This window comes from Peromyscus californicus, unplaced genomic scaffold (genome assembly GCF_007827085.1).
Source record: "Peromyscus californicus insignis strain IS unplaced genomic scaffold, ASM782708v3 Scaffold_2__1_contigs__length_46816999, whole genome shotgun sequence".
NCBI classification, from domain to species: Eukaryota; Metazoa; Chordata; class Mammalia; order Rodentia; family Cricetidae; genus Peromyscus; species Peromyscus californicus.
In genome coordinates, this window is record NW_026294540.1 from 24,815,040 (window position 1) to 24,834,353 (window position 19,314).

The 19,314-nt window shown below is 51.5% G+C and overlaps 1 protein-coding gene across 1 annotated transcript; it reads left to right on the forward strand.

The window, feature by feature from the left end:
• The first annotated feature begins 1,830 nt into the window (after positions 1-1,830).
• Positions 1,831-17,529, forward strand: Rfc2 (replication factor C subunit 2). The gene is made up of 11 exons (XM_052753945.1): positions 1,831-1,974; positions 6,361-6,430; positions 7,245-7,286; positions 7,714-7,820; positions 9,278-9,379; positions 9,508-9,608; positions 11,611-11,768; positions 12,372-12,437; positions 13,310-13,390; positions 15,424-15,537; positions 16,585-17,529. The coding sequence occupies exons 1-11, from the start codon at positions 1,868-1,870 to the stop codon at positions 16,693-16,695; spliced, it is 1,059 nt and encodes a 352-aa protein (XP_052609905.1). The 5' UTR covers positions 1,831-1,867; the 3' UTR covers positions 16,696-17,529.
• The last annotated feature ends 1,785 nt before the right edge of the window (positions 17,530-19,314 follow it).

Sequence of the window (19,314 nt, forward strand, 5' to 3'; positions counted from 1 at the left end):
CATTATCCTCCTGTAAATGCGTCGCTAGTGTTAGGATGACAGATGTGCACTGCCATGCCTGGCCAGAAAGTATCTTTAATTTTATTTTACTTTTTGAATTTTTGTGATAGGAGTCTCACTATGTCGGGCTCTGGCTGGCCTTGAACTCACAAACATCCAGGTGCCTCTGGTCCCAAGTGCTGGAATTAAAGGCCTGTGCCACCAAGCCCGGGCCTAGAAAGTATCCTTGAAAAACATATTTATTTTTATTATTTTTCATTATATGTTTTCATGTGTGTCCATGTGTGGGTGGGTACAGGTACCCTCAGAGTCCAGAAAAGTGTTGGCATCCTCTGGAGCTGGAGTTACAAGTGGTTGTGAGCCGCCCGATGGGGGTGCTGGAAACCAAACTCGGGTCCTCTGCAAGGGCAGCAAGTGCTCTCAACCACTGAGCCTCTCTCCAGACCCGGAAAAGACCTATTTATTCAATTTTTATTTATTTACTTAAGATGTAAGTTGTGTGTTAGGTACATGTGTGTACACAGGTCCACTCATCTATGCAGGCTATTGTGGAAGCCAGAGGTTAATGTTAAGATGTATTCCTCAGTTTCTCTCCACTTCATTTCTTTAATTTGAAAAAAAAAAAATGAGGCCATGAGGTAGTGGTACATGCCTTTAATCCCAGCACTTGGGAGGCAGAGGCAGGCGGATCTCTGTGAGTTCGAGGCCAGCCTGGGCTACAGAGTGAGTTCCAGGAAAGGTGCAAAGCTACACAGAGAAACCCTGTCTCGAGAAAAAAAAATATTGTGAGAGGTGGGTCTGGTTGCTTCTCACTCCAGCATCAGGAGGCAGGGTGACTGAATCAATGTGAGTTCAAGGCCACCTTGGTCTCATAGTGAATTCCAGGTCAGCTGGAGCTACATGGTGAGATCCTGTCCCCAAAATGAAAATTTATCATTATTTGGCTGAAGAGATGGCTCAGTGGTGAAGAACAGTTGCTTCCCTTCCGGAGGACCTGAGGTCGGGTCCCCACACCCATATTGGGCAGCTCACAATTGGCTATAACTCTAATTGCTCTCTTCTTGCCTCTATGGGCACCCGCACATGAGGGGCAGTATGAGTGTGTGTTTATAAGGGTCTAGTTACCCACAGAAACCAGAGGAACTAGTTATAGGCAGTTGTTTTTGTTTTTGCTTTCAAGACAGGGTTTCTCTGTGTATCCCTGGCTGTCCTGGAACTCACTCTGCATCAAAACACAAAACCAAAACCAAAACCAAACAAAAGAGTACTAGACTTTTGCAGAGACCTGGATTTAATTCCCAGCACCTACATGACTGCCCGCAAGAGTCTAACTCCAGCTCCAGGGGGTCCAACACACTCCTCCAAGAAGGCATGCATGTGGTGCATATACATGCATGCAAGCAAAACACGAATGAAGTAATTCTTAAAAAAGTAATCCTATCACCCGGGAGGCTGAGGCAGGAGGATGGCCACTCGTTTGTGGGTCAGGCTGGGATGCAGAGCAATAATACTCAGTTTCTAGAAACCAAAAACGTGGAAATAAAACGGAACGAAATGAAATAGAATACAATTAAATAAAATACAATCAAGATGACACAAACGTCCTTTCCTGGAGACACTCTCCTCGATAGCAACATCCTCACCTTTCCTGGCCCCTTGAACGCGGTCTCCTGTAGCCACAGCGGCCTCTAGCGGCCAGTGGTGTGGTTACGCTGCACTCTCTGCGCAGGCGCGGGAAGAGACCGTCCTCCCCCCCCCCCACTCCCACTTCCGCTCCCCTCCCAGGGTCGCCCGGAAACCAGGGCCGAGACTTCCGTGGAAACGTCACGGGGCGGAGCTTCGGGTGGCGGGAAGAGCAGGCGCCGGAATGGAGGTGCAGGAGAGCGGCTCTGGCGCGGCCGAGAGTGGGGCGCAGGAGCCCTCGGCTGTCCCCAGCAAGACCGCGGGTGGCGCTGGCCACTACGAGCTGCCGTGGTGAGCGCGCGGCCGTAGTCACGCGCGCGGAGAGGTGATGGCGAGTGAGGGCGGGCTGAGCTCCAGGGGCCCGGCTTCCGGCTGGGTCTGGGGGGACCCCGAAGGTGCCGTTCGACCCCTGGAGCCAGATTTTCTTTTTCTTTCTCTTTTTGAGACTGGGTTTCTTTTTTCACTTTATGTTTTTGAGACAGGGTCTTGGGTCACCCCGGCTGGTCTCGAACCCACTATGTAGCAGAGGGTGACTTTGAACCGCTGCGCCTCCTGCCCCCCAGGGGATGACAGGCATGCCTTACTGTCTGTCGTAAAGCAGTGCTGGGGATGGAACACGGGGCTTCGTGTACGCTTAAGCAAGCACTCTACCGACCGAGTCCCATTCCCAGCCCTGGGTTTCACTGTGCAGCCCCACAGTTCTTGAACTTTCAGTAATCCTCCTGCCTCAGCCTCCCAAGTGCTGGAATGACAGGTAACTACCAGGCAGAGGTTATGGAAATTGAGGTGGGTGTGTCTCAGAGTCCCAACCTAAGTGATGCTTGAACTTGACGAACAGGGCGCTCTGCTGTGCAGTACTAACGGCACACCTCACTACCTTAAGCTGAGCCTTGAACTTTATATATAGCCAAGAATGACCTTAAATTCTGATCCTACCGTCTTTTTCGTCGGTGTGTGCCACCAGCCCTGGTTTTTGTTGTTGTTGGTGGTGGTGGTTTGGTTGTTTGTTTTATGGAACTTGATTCCAGACATTTGTACTAAAGCACCTGCTCTCATGAGCTTGTTTTTCTTGATGAAATGTAAGGCCTATGGCACCAGACAGCAGAGACGGCCCTTAGCAAACTGAAGTATCAGACCGTCTAGACCAGTGGTTCTCAACCTTCCTAATGCTGTGACCCTTTAGTACAGTTCCTCGTGTTGTGATGAACCCCTTACCATAAAATTATTTTCATTGCTACTTCATAACTTATTTTGCTACTGTTATGAATCGTAACGTAAATATCTGTGTTTTCCGGTGGTCTCAGGTGACCCCTGTCAAAGGGTTGTTTGACAGTCCCCGAGGAGTCGTGACCCACAGGTTGAGAACCATTGATCTACACTAATACTAGGAAAAATATTACAAAAGCTGGGAATATGGCTCGGTGGCAGAATTCTTGCCTGGCATGCTCAGGGCCCAGGGTTCCATCCCCAGCACTGAAGAGAGAGGGAGGGCGAGAGAGAGAACCACTATGTAATTTAGCATTGTCTGGTAGCCACAGAAATAAGTAAAAAGAAAACGAGAATCCAAATGGGTAGCATATACCTGTTAGGTCCTTGTTACCTGCATAGTGAGTTTGAGACCAGCCTGGGCTATATGAGTCCCTGTCACCAAAAGCAAGTCCCGGAGAGATGGCTCAGTGATAAGGGTGCTTGTAGCCAACCAGACAGCCTGAGTTTAATGTCTGGATTCTGCATGTTGGAAGGAGAGAACTGACTCCCAAAAGTTGTTTTCTGACCTCCAACCTGTGCTGTGGCACACACACATAATAAACATGTATGTATATATACTTAAAACAACATAAAGCACTCAGGAGGCAGAAATGATGGATCTCTGAGTTCAAGGCCAGCCTGGTCGACATAGGGTGTTCTAGTCTGGCAAGGACTACCTGGTGAAACCCTGTCTCTGAAAATAGAAAGAAAAGAAATCCACAGAATATAATAAGGAAGCTTTGCTGGTCACGTCATTGTAAATCTACCACATCTGTACCCAGAGCTGGAAAAGGTCATGTCTCTCTTGACGTTGCTTGTTTATTTAAAAGACAGAACTTAGTGCTCCTGAGTTCCAGGCCATCTGGAGATGTGGCCCGGTTGATATGACGCTTGCCTGCTATTCGGAAAACCCACATTTCCTTCCCCCCCGCAGCTCATAAACTGGACATGGTGATCCCTGTAATCCCAGAGCTGGGGAGGTAGAGGCTGAAGGATCAGGAGTTCAAGGTCATCCTTTGCCACATAGTAAGTTCCAGGATAGCCTGGGCTTTATGAGAAGACCCTGTCTATAAATAAATAGATTCCAAATGGGCACAAGTAGTTTTTGTTTTTTAATTTATGTCTATGGGTGTATGCAGTGCCCTCAGAGGTGAGGAGAGGGATAGAATCCCTGGTAATAGATGATTGTGAGCTGCCATGTGGGTGCTAGGAATTGAACCTGGGTCCTCTGAAAGAGCAGCTGGCGCTTTGTTGTTGTTGTTGTTGTTTTCAAGACAGGGTTTCTCTGTGTAGCTTTGGAGCCTGTCCTGGGACTGCTATGTAGACCAGGCTGGCCTTGAACTCACAGAGATCCTCATGCCTCTACCTCCCAAGTGCTGGGATTAAAGGCGTGCGCGCCACCACTGCCCAGCTGCAGCTGACACTCTTAATCACTGACCTATCTCCAGCCCCAAGGGAACAGTATTTTAATGAAGTGTCTAAGTGCCATTTCAAGATTGCTTAAGAACTGCCCACACAGGCTTCCCAGTCATAGCCCGAGACCACTAGTTTCCTGCGAGCGGGGCAAGAGTAGGCCATCTGGAACAGTAGCACTCTGTGGGCCCGCACAGTCTGCCTGTCTCAACAGAGACCCTGGAGATGCAGCACTTACATCATCTGGTGGGACCGAAATGGGTGCACCTGGGACCATCACTGCGCACCTGCCAGCCTCTGCAAATGTGTGCATCAGAGCTGGCTAGACGGAACCCCTGCTTACTCTGCGGTTCCCTCTGTTGTGTGGAGTGGGCAGTTGAGGAGCCCATTCGTACCAAAAGTTCATTTTTATCGTTTTTGTTGTTGTTGAAAGCTTTTTTTTTTTCCCCATTTCTTTATTGAGAGGGCAGGCAGTGGATGGAGGTCAGAGACCAACTCCTAGGAGTCTCTTCTACCATGTGGGTCCGAGGGATCCAACTCAGATGGTTAGGCCCATCAGCAAGCACCTTTACCCACTGAGCCATCTTGCTGGCTCCTTTTTGGGTTTTGTTTTTGTTTGTTTGTTGGTTTTTCGAGACAGGGTTTCTCTGTGTAGCCCTGGTTGTCCTGAACTTGCTTCGTAGACCAGGCTGGCCTTGAACTCACAGAGATCTGAGTGCTGGGATTGAATTCGTGCGCCACCACCACTTTTTTTTTTCAAGATTCATTTTGTTTTCTGTGTGTGAGTGTTGTCTGTATGTCTGGGCACTGTGTGCATGCAGTTCATGAAGAAGCCAGGAGAGGGCATTGCGTTCCTTGGAATTATAAGGAGGTTGTGAGCCAGTGTGTGGATGCTAGAAGTCAGGGGCTTCTGCAGCAGCAGGTACCCTTAACCACTGAGTCATTTCTCCAGCACATTCTTCTTTAACTTATTGAAAGTGCCTCATTTAGCCCAGGCTAGTGTAGAACTTGTTATGTAGTCAAGGATAACCTTGAACTTCTGAACCTCCTGTTTCCACCTCCAACATAACCTGAGATTGCAGGTGTGTGCCACCATAACTGGATGGTTTTTGTTTGTTTGGGTTTTTTTTTTGGTTTTTCGAGACAGAGTTTCGCTGTGTAGCTTTGGTACCTGTCCTGGATCTCACTCTGTAGCCCAGGCTGGCCTCAAACTCACAGAGATCCGCCTGGCTCTGCCTCCCGAGTGCTGTGTGCCACTGCTGCCTGGCTCCTGGATGTTTTGTTTTAATTTTTTTTTTTTTTTTGGTTTTTTTTTTTTTTTTTTTTTTGGTTTTTCGAGACAGGGTTTCTCTGTAGTTTTGCGCCTTTCCTGGAACTCACTTTGTAGACCAGGCTGGCCTCGAACTCACAGAGATCCGCCTGGCTCTGCCTCCCGAGTGCTGGGATTAAAGGTGTGCGCCACCACCGCCCGGCTAATTTTTTTTTTAATGTGCATTAGTGTTTTGCCTGCCTGTATGTTTGTGCGAGGGTGTCAGGTCCCCTGGAACTGGAGTTACAGACAGTTGTGAGCTGCCATGTGGGTGTTGGGAATTGAATCTGGGTCCTCTGGAAGAGCAGCCAGTGCTCTTAACCACTGAGCCACCTTTCCAGCCCATGATTATTTATGCTGTGGGTGTATGTGCCATACATACAAGTCTCAGTGCATGTGGGACTCAGTTCTCTTCCTCCACCATCTTGGTTCTGGGGATTAAACTAAGGCTGACTTAGCTTTGCTGTAAGTGCTTTTACATGCTCAGCCATCTTGCTGGCTTCTTATTTCTTCATTTTTTTTGAGGCAATTTGTATATGTGGTAGAGGTTGGCCTGGAACTCGGGGTCCTCTTGGCACGGCCTCCCTCTGTTGGCATCACAGGTAACACAGCCCCACCCTGCCAGAATTCACAAGGTTGCCCTTTCCTGCCCTGTCCTCGGGGTACCGAGAAGATAACCATGTCATTATTTGCTTTTTCTAAAACAGGGTTGAAAAATACAGACCTCTAAAGCTCCATGAAATAGTTGGCAATGAAGACACAGTGAGCAGGCTGGAGGTAAGGAGCTCTGTAACCCCCTGACATCACACTGTGGATCTGACAAGCTAGTAGCCATTGGAGATTGGGCGATTGGCTGAGGTGGTGAAGGAGGGTTTACGTCGACTGTTCCCCACTGGGGTGACAAAGTACCCGATGAACAGGACTTAAGCCAAGAAGGGTTAGTTTGGCTTTAGCTCACCGTCTGAGGTCACAGTCCTTCCTGGTGGGAAGGCATGGAGGCAGGAATGTGAGGCGGCTGGTCATGTGGCACCCACAGTCTGGAAGTGGGGAGGTGGATGCTGCAGCTCACTAGGCCGCTTTCTCCTTTCCCCTGAGTCCAGGACCCCAGCCCACGGGAGGATGCCACCCACATTTAGAGTGGGTCTTCCTGCCTCAGGGCAGGGCTGGTTCCCTCCCACCACCTGTGGGGCCTGATGGTGGGTGACAACCTAAGCTTGTTGGCCTTTGCAGCTGCCTTTGTCTGCTGAGCCAGCTTCCCAACAACTGTTTTGTTGTTGGTGGTTTGGGGGTTTTGTTATTGTTGTTTGTTTTTTTGGAACATGCTACTCACTATGGAGCCCTGGCTGTCCTGAAACTTTCTATGTAGACCAGGCTGGCTTCTGACTCACAGAGCTCTGCCTGCCTCTGCTTCCCAAGTGCTGGGATTAAACAAGTGTGCCGCCACACCTGGGCTGTTGATTTGTCTTCGAGACAGGGTTTTGATATGTAGCTGAAGCTGGCCGGAGTTCCTGCTCCTTCTCCCTCAGCCTCCCTGGTGCTAGGATTAGAGGCGTGTACCACCACACTAACTTCATGAACCTCTTTCACCCAGGTCTTTGCAAAGGAAGGCAATGTGCCCAATATCATCATTGCGGTGAGTACTTGGGCCTGTCCTCTAGGCATCTTGCATCCCATGTCCACTCCCTCCCCTGGGGAGGCTCACAGGTCCCTGGTTGGGTTGTTGGGGGAATTGGGAGCAAGTGCCAGCAGTGGGGGGTTGGGGGAGCAGCAAGAGCTACATGGGAACCCTTTAATTATTAATTAATTAATTGGTTGGTTGATTTTTATGTTGTGGGTGTTTTGCCCATGTGCATGTCTGGTGCCAGGGAGGGGGGAAGGGAGTGGGGTAGGGTAGGGTAGGGGCGATGTATATCTTGGAACTGGAGTTACAGACAGTTCGGGGCTTTGGGAATGGAACTCAGGTCCTCTGGACGAGCAGCCAGTGCTTGTAACTGCTGAGTCGTCTCTCCAGCCCCTGGGTCCTTCCTGCATGAATCAGTTAGGGGAGCTCTTACCTACAGGGTCCCCCAGGAACCGGCAAAACGACCAGCATCCTCTGCTTGGCGAGAGCGCTGCTGGGCCCGGCCCTGAAGGATGCGGTTCTGGAACTCAATGCGTCAAATGACAGGTAGGATGGGAGGGAAGGCCGGCCTCCTGTTGTACCCGAGTGGACAAGCTCCGCTTGGTGCTGGCTTGTGGCTGGCGCTGGCTTCTCTGACTCCACGTTTAACCGGGAATCATTACCTTGTCCGAGCGTCTGAGGAGCACCTGCGGCCTTCCTTGTTTTGATGAAAATGTTCAAATGACTCTTTTAAAATTCGTTTTTATTGCTGCTTATTCATTGTGGGGAGGGGCCTATGCCATGATGTACATGAGGAGGTCAGGACAGCTTGCTGGGAATCTGTTCTCTCCTTCACCAAGTGGGTCCTAAGGATCAAACTCAGGTTGTGAGGGTTGGTGGCAAGAGCCCTCCCCTCAACCCTGTTTGTGTGTGTGTGTGCGTGCGCGCGTGCGTGCACGTGCGCGTTCTTCACATGTGTGAAGAACAGAGCACAATCACGTAGAATTGGTTCTTTTCTTCCACCTTTATGTGAGCTCTGGGGATTGACCTCAGGTTGTCGGTCTCCCGTGGTTGGCCAGCAGGTGTCTTCACCCACTGTGCCGGCTCACCAGCCCTGAAACCGCTTTAAGTGTTCACTTCAGTCGTGTTAACATGTTAACTATGCAACAGCCTTCTGGCCTTGCAAAACTGAAACTGCCCTCGAGCGCCTCCCCATTTCCCTTCTGCGGCCCTGGCAGCCACAGCCACCTTCTGGTCTGTGTATGTGACGATTAGCTCATGTTCCCAGGTGAAAATAAGGTTCTGTAGCCCTTGGGGCTCTCAGGAGGATTTCCGAGCCCCTTGTGAGCTGGAGTGGTGTGTGGGAAATCCCAGCCCTGGGAAGGCTAAAGCAGGTGGATTCTGGGTTCCAGGTCTGCCCAGGTGCCATATAAAGACCCTCTCTCAAAAAATAAAATATGGGGCTGGAGAGATTGCTCAGCAGGTAAGAACATGTGGCACACGCCTTTAGTCCCAGCACTCGGGAGGCAGAGGTAGGCAGATCTCGGAGTTCGAGGCCAGCCTGGTCTACAGAGTGAGTTCCAGGACAGCCAGGGCTACGCAGAGAAACCCTGTCTCAAAAAACAGAGGGGGGGGGGGGGGCGTGCCACTCTTGCAGAGACCCAGAATTCCTTTCCTTGCACCCGCATCAGGCAGCTCACAGCTGCTTGGAATTCCAGCTCCCGGCTTCTGACACCTTGTGGTCTCTCGAGGCCCCCACCTGCACATGCCCTGCATCTGGGCAGACACATAAAACAGTAAAACAGGGTCACTGAGATGGCTCAGTGACTAAACACCCCCACTGTGCAAGCCTGAGAGCACTGGTTCTGCCCGTGTAACTCAAAGTGAAGGCGGAAACTGGGTCTCTAAAGTTGTCTTCTGACCATGTGCTCATGCACGTGCACACGTGCACAGGAGAGCCTTTCCCCCATGATAATAAAAAGTCCCTCTGTTTGTGACACGTGCCTTCTTCCTTCTTGTTTCAGGGGCATTGATGTGGTGAGGAATAAAATCAAAATGTTCGCCCAGCAGAAAGTCACCCTTCCCAAGGGCCGGCACAAGATCATCATTCTGGATGAAGCAGACAGGTTCGGGCTGGAGATGGGCGTCCCCAAGTAGCCCAGGCTGGCCTCAGATCTCCAGTCCTCCGGAACAGCAGGGGTGGTGGGGCTGTGCCCCAGGCCTGGTACCCACTGCCCTCTTATGTTTGCCTCAGCATGACGGACGGTGCCCAGCAGGCCCTCCGGAGAACCATGGAAATCTACTCCAAGACAACCCGCTTCGCTCTGGCTTGTAATGCTTCAGACAAAATCATAGGTAATTATGCAACCTGGACGCCTGTATCCAGGGAAGCTTTCTTTTTTCTTTTTCTTTTTTTTAATTCTTTTTTTTTTTTTTTTTTTATGTATGTGAGTACTCTATCTGCATATATGACTATATGCCAGAAGCGGGCATCAGATCCCACTATAGATGGCTGTGAACCACCATGTAGATACTGGGAATTGAACCTGGGTCCTCTGGAAGAGCAGCCAGTGCTCTTAACTGCTGAGCCATCTCTCCAGCCCAGGGCTCCCTTTTTAATTATTTACTTTTTTCGTTTGTTTTTGATTGTGTATCTGTATGAGTATATGTGCCCTGGAGTTGAGGTCACAGGCAGTTGTGAGAAACCTGATGTGAGTGCTAGAAACCAAACTTGGCTTCTCTGGAAGAGCAGCAGGTACTTTTAACCCCTGAGACATTTCTCCAGCCGTCTGTGTGTGTCAGTGTTTCTGTATACAGACCTGCTACAGTGTGTGGGGAGGTCAGAGGACAGCTCTCTCCTACCACGTGGATCCCAGGGATTGAGCTGGGATTGTTGTCAGACTTGGCAAGTGCTGTTTCCTTGTTATTTTGAGACCTGGTCTTCTCTAATTTACCCAGGCTGGCCTTGAACTCATTTTATAGCCCAGGAGTGCATCAGACCTACAGTCCTCCTGCCTCAGCATCCTGAGTGGTTGGGATGACAGGCCTGAGCCACCCAGCCCATCTGGAACACACTCTGGTTGTTTTGTGTGCTGCGGCCCTTGACATCAGCTCTGTGCATCAGACTGTGGCTGCCTGGTGTGACCAGGCCTCCACCTCACCACAGTGTCTCCTTTCGGGGCCCTTTGGCCTTTAGCCCAGCTGCTGCCCTGTGCGGCTGGTGTCACATCCTCCTGCCACCGACTGCATGAGTCACCTGGACCATCCTGTGTGTGTTGTCTGTCTCCTTTCTGTTCTGCTGATCCCCAGCAATGGGGGCTTTCTGTCCTATCCTCCTTCTGTACCCGTGTGTCCCGTGTGTCCCGTGTGTCGTGTGTGTGTGTGTGTGTGTGTGTGTGTGTGTGTGTGTGTGTGTGTGTGTGTATGTGTGTGTATGTGTGTGTGTGTGTGTGGTCACATACAGGTTTGTTACCACGTGCCTTTCCCTACCAGCTCATGGCTGCCTAGATGGGAGAATTGCTTAATGTTGACAGGACTTTTGCCCCCAACCCATTTATTTTAAAATTACATGTGTGTGTATGCACATGCATGCATGTGCATGTTGGGGGTCATGTGCCTTCCTGTAGATGTCAGAATAATTTGTAGAAGTTGAGCTCAGGTTGTCAGTCTTGGTAGTAAGCATCTTTATCCACTGAGCCTTCTTGCTAACCCCCGTGTTCTTTTTTATTGGTGGTGTTGATGGTGTTTGTTGTGTTTTTGAGTCTCAGGTAGCACAGGCTAGCCTGGAACTGACCTTGTAACTGAGGTTGACCTTAAATCCGTGATCCTCCTGTCCTACCTCCCTATTTAATCCCAAGTGTTGGGGTTACAGGCCGACACCTTCTTGCCTTGTTCCCCTGTGAAACGTCAAAGAGCTTGTTGGGGTTCCATTCCCTCCCAGCCTGACGGAACTGATCTTTCCTGAAGGGCCCAGCCATCGCACTGTGACTTCAGAGGCCCTAACTCTTTGTGTCTGGGGTGGGGCTTGTATGTGTGGCAGCGTCTGTCCCGAGGCCTCCTGTCCCTCCAGAAGCAGGCCCTGACCTGCGTGTGCTGGATGTTGCTAACTCAGGCCTCTCTGCTTTTTTTTCCTTGCAGTTAAAGGCAGGCACTTTTGGGGATAAGGAAACACACACTTGCATGCAACCCATGCACAGAGAAAAAGACCCTCTGCAGAGCAGGGGGGTGGGACTCAGAAAGCCAAAAATCCAGCCTCTTTGCTTCTTATCTCAATAATTTGATACTTGGCTGTGATCAGCTGTGTCCTGATGAGCAGCCAGCCTTGCCAGGGAGCTCTCACTGTGCTGTCTCTGTCCAGAGCCCATCCAGTCCCGGTGTGCAGTGCTCCGCTACACCAAGCTCACTGATGCTCAAGTCCTCACCAGGCTCATGAATGTCATCGAGAAGGAAAAAGTGCCATACACAGATGATGGCCTGGAAGCCATTATCTTCACAGCCCAAGGGGACATGCGCCAGGTTGGTGGGTGACTGTTGCTGCCTGTGTTAGTCAGGGTTTCTGTTGCTGTGATGAAACACCATGACCAAAAAAGAAGTTGGGGAGGAAAGGGTTTATTTGGCTGACACTTCCATATTGCTGTTCATCACTGAAGGAAGTCAGGACAGGAACTCAAACAGGGCAGGAACCTGGAGGCAGGAGCTGATGCAGAGGCTGTAGAGGGGTGCTGCTTACTGACTTGCTCCCCTTGACTTGCTCAGCCTGCTTTCTTATAGTACCCAGGACCACTAGTCCAGGGATGGCCCCACCCAGCATGGATTGGGCCCTCTCACATCAAATACTAATTAAGAAAATGCCTTACAGCTAGATCTTATGGAGGATCTCAATTGAAGTTCCCTCTTTTCAGATAACTCTAGTTTGTATGTCAAGTCGACATAAGACCAGCCAGCACACTGCCCCTACAAGTCGAGGTTGGGGAATGAGTGTTGTACCAAGTCTGGGTAAAGACTGAGGACCTAGCACCCTGCATGGGTGTGAGCTGGGGAGAGTGGGCATCGAGTCTCTGAGGCAGGATAGGGAAAGACATCATAGTCACCTTTAATATGTCTCTTGCCTCCCTCCAGGCACTGAACAACTTGCAGTCTACCTTCTCAGGATTCGGCTATATCAACAGTGAGAACGTATTCAAGGTACCAGGGCTGGAAGAGGTTTGGGAGGGCTGGTCTGCACCAGAGTGGACCTACACAGCCACTGTTCTCCCCATCATAGCTTTGTCTCTCGTGCCCAGGAGCCCAGCAGGAGGGTCTGGGGGTGGTTCCACATGTGGGTGGTGGGAGACAGGCAGATCCAGGTTAGCCTGCAGCTGTCTTGCTTGATTCCACCCCACCTCTCTGCAGGGCTGTTCTTCCCTCACCTGTGCTGTGGGCCGCTCTGGTGGCTGCTAAAGTCACTGGTCCGCCCTAGGCCGCCACTCCAACTTCTTTTCTTTTCTTCTCTTGACATAGCCTGTAGCCCAGGCTGGCCTTGAATCTGAGATCCTCCAGTTTTTTTAGGTTTTTTGGTTTGTTTGTTTTTTGTTTTTTTTCGGGACAGGGTTTCTCTGTGTGGCTTTGCATCTTTGCTGAAACTCGCTTTGGAGACCAGGCTGGCCTCAAGTTCACAGAGATCCACCTGGCTCTGTCTCCCGAGTGCTGGGATTAAAGGTGTGTGCCACCACCGCCCTGCGTTTTTTTAGATTTTTATTTGTTTTAGTTTTTTTTTTTTTTTTTTTTTTTTCTCAGACAGAGTTTGCACCACCACCGCCCGGCTCTTCCTGAGTCTTGAGGTTACCGACATGTGCTGCTGTGCCCAGCACTGTGCCTGTAATGCCACCCAAGAAGAGTCTTTTTGGGCCTTTGCCTGCTTTGTGGTCCATTCATTTTGGAGATGAGAAATGTAACCAGGGCATTAGGAGTCTGTCATATTTGGGGGTGTCTTTGGAAGTGAGAAGGGCGTTCCCAAATCCCATTGTAGTTGTTGGAGTCTGTGGGCCTCATGATGCGTTTCCTGACTGTTTGCTCAGGTCTGTGATGAGCCACACCCCCTGCTGGTGAAGGAGATGATCCAGCACTGCGTGGATGCCAACATCGACGAGGCCTACAAGGTGGGCTCTTGTTCCCTCCCTTAGTCCCATGGTGCCTTGGGACTTTTGAGCCAAGTGGCAGGAGCCCTGGGTGGCACCAGGATTCCTCGTCACTGCCTTAAAATCCCTCTCAGCTCGTCACTCAGAACCTGACAAAAGCAACCCAGCAGAGGCAGCCTCACCGGGACTTAGAGGAGAGGAGGGGTGCAGCCAGCAGAGGAGGGGTGCAGCCAGCAGAGGAGGGAGGGGTGCAGCCAGCAGAGGAGGGGTGCAGCCAGCAGAGGAGGGAGGGGTGCAGCCAGCAGAGGAGGGAGGGGTGCAGCCAGCAGAGGAGGGGTGCAGCCAGCAGAGGAGGGAGGGGTGCAGCCAGCAGAGGAGGGAGGGGTGCAGCCAGCAGAGGAGGGGTGCAGCCAGCAGAAGAGGGAGGGGTGCAGCCAGCAGAGGAGGGAGGGGTGCAGCCAGCAGAGGAGGGAGGGGTGCAGCCAGCAGAGGAGGGGTGCAGCCAGCAGAGGAGGGAGGGGTGCAGCCAGCAGAGGAGGGGTGCAGCCAGCAGAGGAGGGAGGGGTGCAGCCAGCAGAGGAGGGAGGGGTGCAGCCAGCAGAGGAGGGCATCACTGGGACTTACTGGAAGGGTGCAGCCAGCATGGCAGGAAGGCAGGACAGCTCCTGGTGGTTGGAGCACAGGGCTGAGACACTTTGTATCTTTTATTTATTTATTTTTTCATTTATTTTATGCATGGATGTTTTACCTAAATGTGTATCTGGTGCCCTTGGGGTCCAGAAGAGGGCATCAGGTCCCCAAGATTAGAGTTACAATTGTGAATTGCCATGTGAATGCTGGGAATCAAACCCAGGTCCCCTAGAAGAGCAGCCTGTGCTCTTAACCACTGAGCCATCTCTCCAGCCCCATGAGATGCCTCCCATCTTGATGGATAGGGAAGCACAGACCTGCTGCCATGCTGTAGAGGCTCCACCTCAGATACCACAGCCTGCAAGAACAGCACCACCAGCTAGGGACCAGGAGGGGCCGTTTCACACCCAAACAAACCATGGAACTGACTCAGAGGCTGATTCTTCCCTTAAGCCACACTACAAGTGGTAGACCTGAAAGGCAGCTTCATGACATACTGTAGTTACATCCTCCACAAGAGGGTTCTCAGCCTGAGGCACGAAAGAACTCCCAGCCTCTCCAGTGACGTCACATTGTCAGGTAGGGGAACACATCACATCCCACTCTGTCTTCCCGAGAATGTTGAGAGCCAACCAGAAACCCAGCAGTCCCCGTTATTCAGAAGAGGGGGATGGGGAGGGTCTAGTGTGGCTGGCTGCAGGGCCTGGTTCCTAAGCAGATGTCAGTGTGTGTGGTGGTTTCAGGTCTGTAGATGTCAGGTGTGGTCACAGACCCTTTCCCTGATCCCGAGTTTCTTACTACAGTCAGCCAGCCTGGACGCTGACTAGGGGCAGGGCAGGTTGAACTGAACAAGAACAGTACTGGAGTGCCGGGCAGGGAAACGGGTACGGCCAGAGGTGGTTACTGAGGGGACAAAGCTAACCTAACCCCTGACTCTACCTAACACTGCCAGAATCCACCCCAGGGTGCTCGGGCTAAGTGGTCTTTCTCTAGACACAGCCCCAGACTGGGGAAAGTGGACAGGAGGGGAAGGCGTGGCACTAGTGAAATCCTGCCCTGCGTAGGTTGTCGGGTCCCATCACGCAGGGGCCTCTTTCTTACTGAGCCTGGGGGAGCTAGCTGGTGAGCGATTCCACCTGGAAGGCTCTGGATAGAGATGTGATGTGGGCAAGATATCAGACCATCTTCCTAAGGTCAAGAACATGTGCCTCCTGGGAAATTTTACCTGCCATGACCAGAGGACTGGGTGACACAGGGCATCTGTGGGGCCCACCAGCACCTCCGTAAGGTTCAGGTGGTCCTCACAGCCTCCTGGATCACCAGGGCCAAGCTGTTGCCATGGTGATATCTAGGAGCACGGTGGGTCCGCCTCCATCTGCCTTTCCTGTTGACGGTGTTCATGGCCTGTTGGGTCTTTCGTCTAGATTCTTGCTCACCTGTGGCACCTGGGCTACTCACCAGAAGATGTCATCGGCAACATTTTCCGAGTGTGTAAAACCTTCCCCATGGCCGAATACTTGAAACTGGAGTTCATCAAGGTTCGTCAGAGCTCGGGAATACCTTGTGCACTTCTGCCTTCCTTGGAGTCCAGTCTGCTGGCGTCTTGCTTTGCTTTTAGACAAGGCCTTGCAGCGTTGCCCAAGCTGGGATTACAGGCGTGTGCCACCACGCTACCTTACACTTGTGCGTAGTGCCTGCCAGATCTGTTGTGACGTGTCCACTCTGGCCCTCATCACTGAGCAGCATTCTGCTGTGTGGCTGTGTCACGGTCACTTGTTCTCTAGGAAGGGCGTTTGGGTTTCTGTGGCTAAAAGTCACTGCACACTGGCACCCATGAAACAGCATGGCTGCCACATTCCTGTTCTACTTGGGTGGGCTCCCAGGTGGGAGACCACCAACTCAGACAGGTGTACATTTAACTTTATAAGAATTTGACTGGGGCTGGGCAGTGATGGTGCACACCTTCAATCCCAGCACTCAGGAGGCAGAGGCAGGTGGATCTCTGTGAGTTCAAGGTCAGCCTGGTCTACAGAGTGAGTTCCAGGACAGCCACAGCAACACAGAAACCCTGCCATGAAAACCAAAAACAACAAAAAATTTGACGGGGATGGCTCAGTTGGTAGAGTACATACCTCGAGTGTGCAAAGCCCTGGGTTGATCCTCAGCCCTGCATAAGATGGGGTACTGCTAGGTATGGTGGTGCATACCTTCAGTGCTCCACAGTGAGACTTTGGTTTAAAACAGCGGCAGCAAAAGGAACTGAGTGACCTTTGTTTGCCTATAGTTCCACACCCTGGAGGTAGAGGCAGGAGACTCAGAAGCTCAGGGCTATCCTCGGCTACATAGTGGGTTGCAAACCAGCCTGGTTCTGTGAGACCCTAGCAGGCTGGGGCTGTCGCTTGTGCTGGAAGCTCCGGGTCTCCCTAAGCCGGAACACCCTTCCAGTGTGAGCTGGACCGGAGTGAAGCCAGGTCCAGCCTCTCCTGTCCTGCGTTTGAGGTCATTGTATGTGGATTGCACCAGTTTAGACGGAAAGGAGCCAACAGTCCCGGCTTACCCACCGTTCCTTCCGGCTTGTGTTTCAGGAGATTGGATACACTCACATGAAAGTGGCAGAAGGTGTGAACTCCTTGCTGCAGATGGCTGGGCTCCTGGCCAGGCTGTGTCAGAAGACCATGGCTCCGGTGGCCAGTTGAGATGGCCTCCAGTGATGAAACTAGGAGGGTCCTTGTCACCGAGACACTGATGGCCCAGCTTTCCAGTCGTGGGGAGATGTGCCAGACATTGTTAGAACATTCTCACTTTGGTTTTTGTTCTGGGAGAACGGGACTGACTTCGAACTCCTCTGCAGCTGTGCCTGACCTTGAACTGCTGATCCTGCTCTGCCTCCTGAGTGCTGGGGTTACAGGTGTGCCACCACGCCTGGTTTGTGCAGTGCTTGGGGTGGGACCCAGGGCTTGTGCCTGTCAGGCCAGCAGTCAGCCCCTGGCTGAGCTCCGGAGGGTTCCATGCTGCCCTTCTGCTCTTCGTATCTGAATTCAGCTTCAGAGCCTGGATATGGGGCACGGTGGGAAGGCCCCTGACCTCCTCAGACTTGGGGTTGTAGCTGATAAAGCCTTAGGGTGTTGGTCTTGCAATGCTTAAAGTATCGTCTTGCTTCTGCCTGTTGGACCTGTGGCCAGTGAGTGCAGCAGATGAAGGTCTGACCCCGCACCTCACCACTGGAGTGCCATCTCCAGAACCCACGAGAAGGTGGAAGAAGAACTGACTCCACAAAGGGGTTCTCCGGGCAGCTAGCCGTGGTGGCACACCTCTCTACTCCCAGCACTTGGGAGGCAGAGGCAGCAGGAGGATTTCTGAAGTCAAGGCCAGCTTGGTCTACAGAGTTCTGGGACAGCCAGAACTACAGAGCAACTACATAGAGAGACTTGTCTCAAAAAAACAAGGGGGGCGGGATGTCTTCTGGTCCCTGCATACATGCACACAATAATAAGTAAAATTATGAAAATAAATACAATTTAAGAATTGAAGCCAAGTACATAATTTTTTAAATGACTTATTTAATGTGTATGAGTGGTTTTTATTTATTTATTTTTTTTTGGTTTTCCGAGACAGGGTTTCTCTGTGTAGCTTTGCGCCTTTCCTGGAACTCACTTGGTAGTCCAGGCTGGCCTCGAACTCACAGAGATCCGCCTGGCTCTGCCTCCCGAGTGCTGGGATTAAAGGCGTGCGCCACCACCGCCCGGCGTATGAGTGGTTTTTATTTTATTTTAAAGGGTTGATTTGTTATTTTATGTGTATAAGTGTTTTGCCTGTACACTCTGAATGCAGTGCCTGAGGAGACCAGGAGAGGGCATTGGATCTCTTAGAGCTGGATTCGCAGATAGTTTTGAACCTAGGACCTCTGCAAGAACAGCCAGAACTGCCTAGCCATCTCTCCAGTCCCACAGACCTAATGCCAAGCACTCAGGCTAAGTTCGAAGCTAGGTCCTGTTACAGTGAGCCTGGGAAATGAGACCCTCTTGTGTCAGTGTCTAACAATTGGGTTCTGGGTGTTCCTTCTAATATACTAACGTGTCATTTCTTTTCTAACTCGTATTCATTTCTTCTCAGAACGAATTTGTGATGTCCGGGGGAAGGGGCTGGGCATCAAGTACACAGCCCATTCCTCTCTGGGCCTCACGGATCCTTTCTACTAAGTAAGAACTTTGATCTTAAGCTAGGCGGTGGTGGCACACACCTTTAATCCTAGCATTTGGAGGGATGGGGGGATCTCTGAGTTTGAGACCAGCCTGGTCTTAAAAAAGGAGGGAAAAACCGGGGAGCCTTGATCTTCATTTCCAGCTAAGGTCTTTACCAGAGCCAGGCATGGTGGCACAGGCCTATAATCCCCACACCTGGGATGCCGAGGCAAAGGATTGCCATGAGTTCAATGCCAGCCAGCCTGGGTTCCAGAGTGAGACTCACATGGCTGACAAGATGGCTCCCTGGTAAAGGCACTTGTCACACCAGCCCGTCACCCGCGTTTTGTCCTTGGGGCCCTCCTGAGGGTGGAAGGAGAGTCGGCTGCACAGCTGTTCTCCGACCATGCCCACACACACTAATAAAAGGGGAGGTGGCCTGCTGTTAGCATGAGGACCTGGGCTGGAATCCACAGAACCCACGTACAAGCCATGTGCAGTGGCGGGCGCCTAGGATCCTAGTGCTGGCAGGCTGGAGACAGGATACCTGGGGCTCCATGGCCAGCGAGTCTACACAATCAGCAAGCTACAAGTTCAGTGATGGACACTTGTTCCGAAAACAAAGGAGAGATGAGCTGGCTCAGCAGGTGAGCATGAACTAGGTACCAGAGGACCCTAGCTGGGTTCCCCGCATTCACGTGGGGCAGCTGGCAAAGGTCTGTAATTGAGTTTCAAGTGTTCTGATGCCTTCAGACCTGGAATGTACTCAAACACACACAATATTTTTGTTTTTTGCGACGGGGTTTCTCTGTGTAGCTTTGGAGCCCTGTCCTGGAACTTGCTCTGTAGCCCAGGCTGGCTTTGAATCACAGACCCACCTGCCTCTGCCTCCGAGTGCTGGGATTAAAGGCGTGCGCCACCACTGCCCAGCCCACACACAATATTTTTAAACTGGAGGCCGGGTGTGGTGGTGCCTTTAGTCCCAGTACCCAGGAGGCAGAAGCAGACAGATGTCTTTAAGTCCAGCCTGATTTATACAGCGAGTTCCAGGCCAGCCAGGGCTACACGATGACTATCTTAAAAAGAAGAGGAGAAGCCGGGCGGTGGTGGCGCACGCCTTTAATCCCAGTACTC

Bases quoted from the DNA above. Each gene is read 5' to 3' on its own strand.
- Rfc2 (XM_052753945.1), top strand. From the start codon at position 1,868: ATGGAGGTGCAGGAGAGCGGCTCTGGCGCGGCCGAGAGTGGGGCGCAG. The intron at 7,821-9,277 runs GTAGGATGGGAG...TTCTTGTTTCAG, and splicing joins CTCAATGCGTCAAATGACAG to GGGCATTGATGTGGTGAGGA. The intron at 11,769-12,371 runs GTTGGTGGGTGA...GCCTCCCTCCAG, and splicing joins CCCAAGGGGACATGCGCCAG to GCACTGAACAACTTGCAGTC.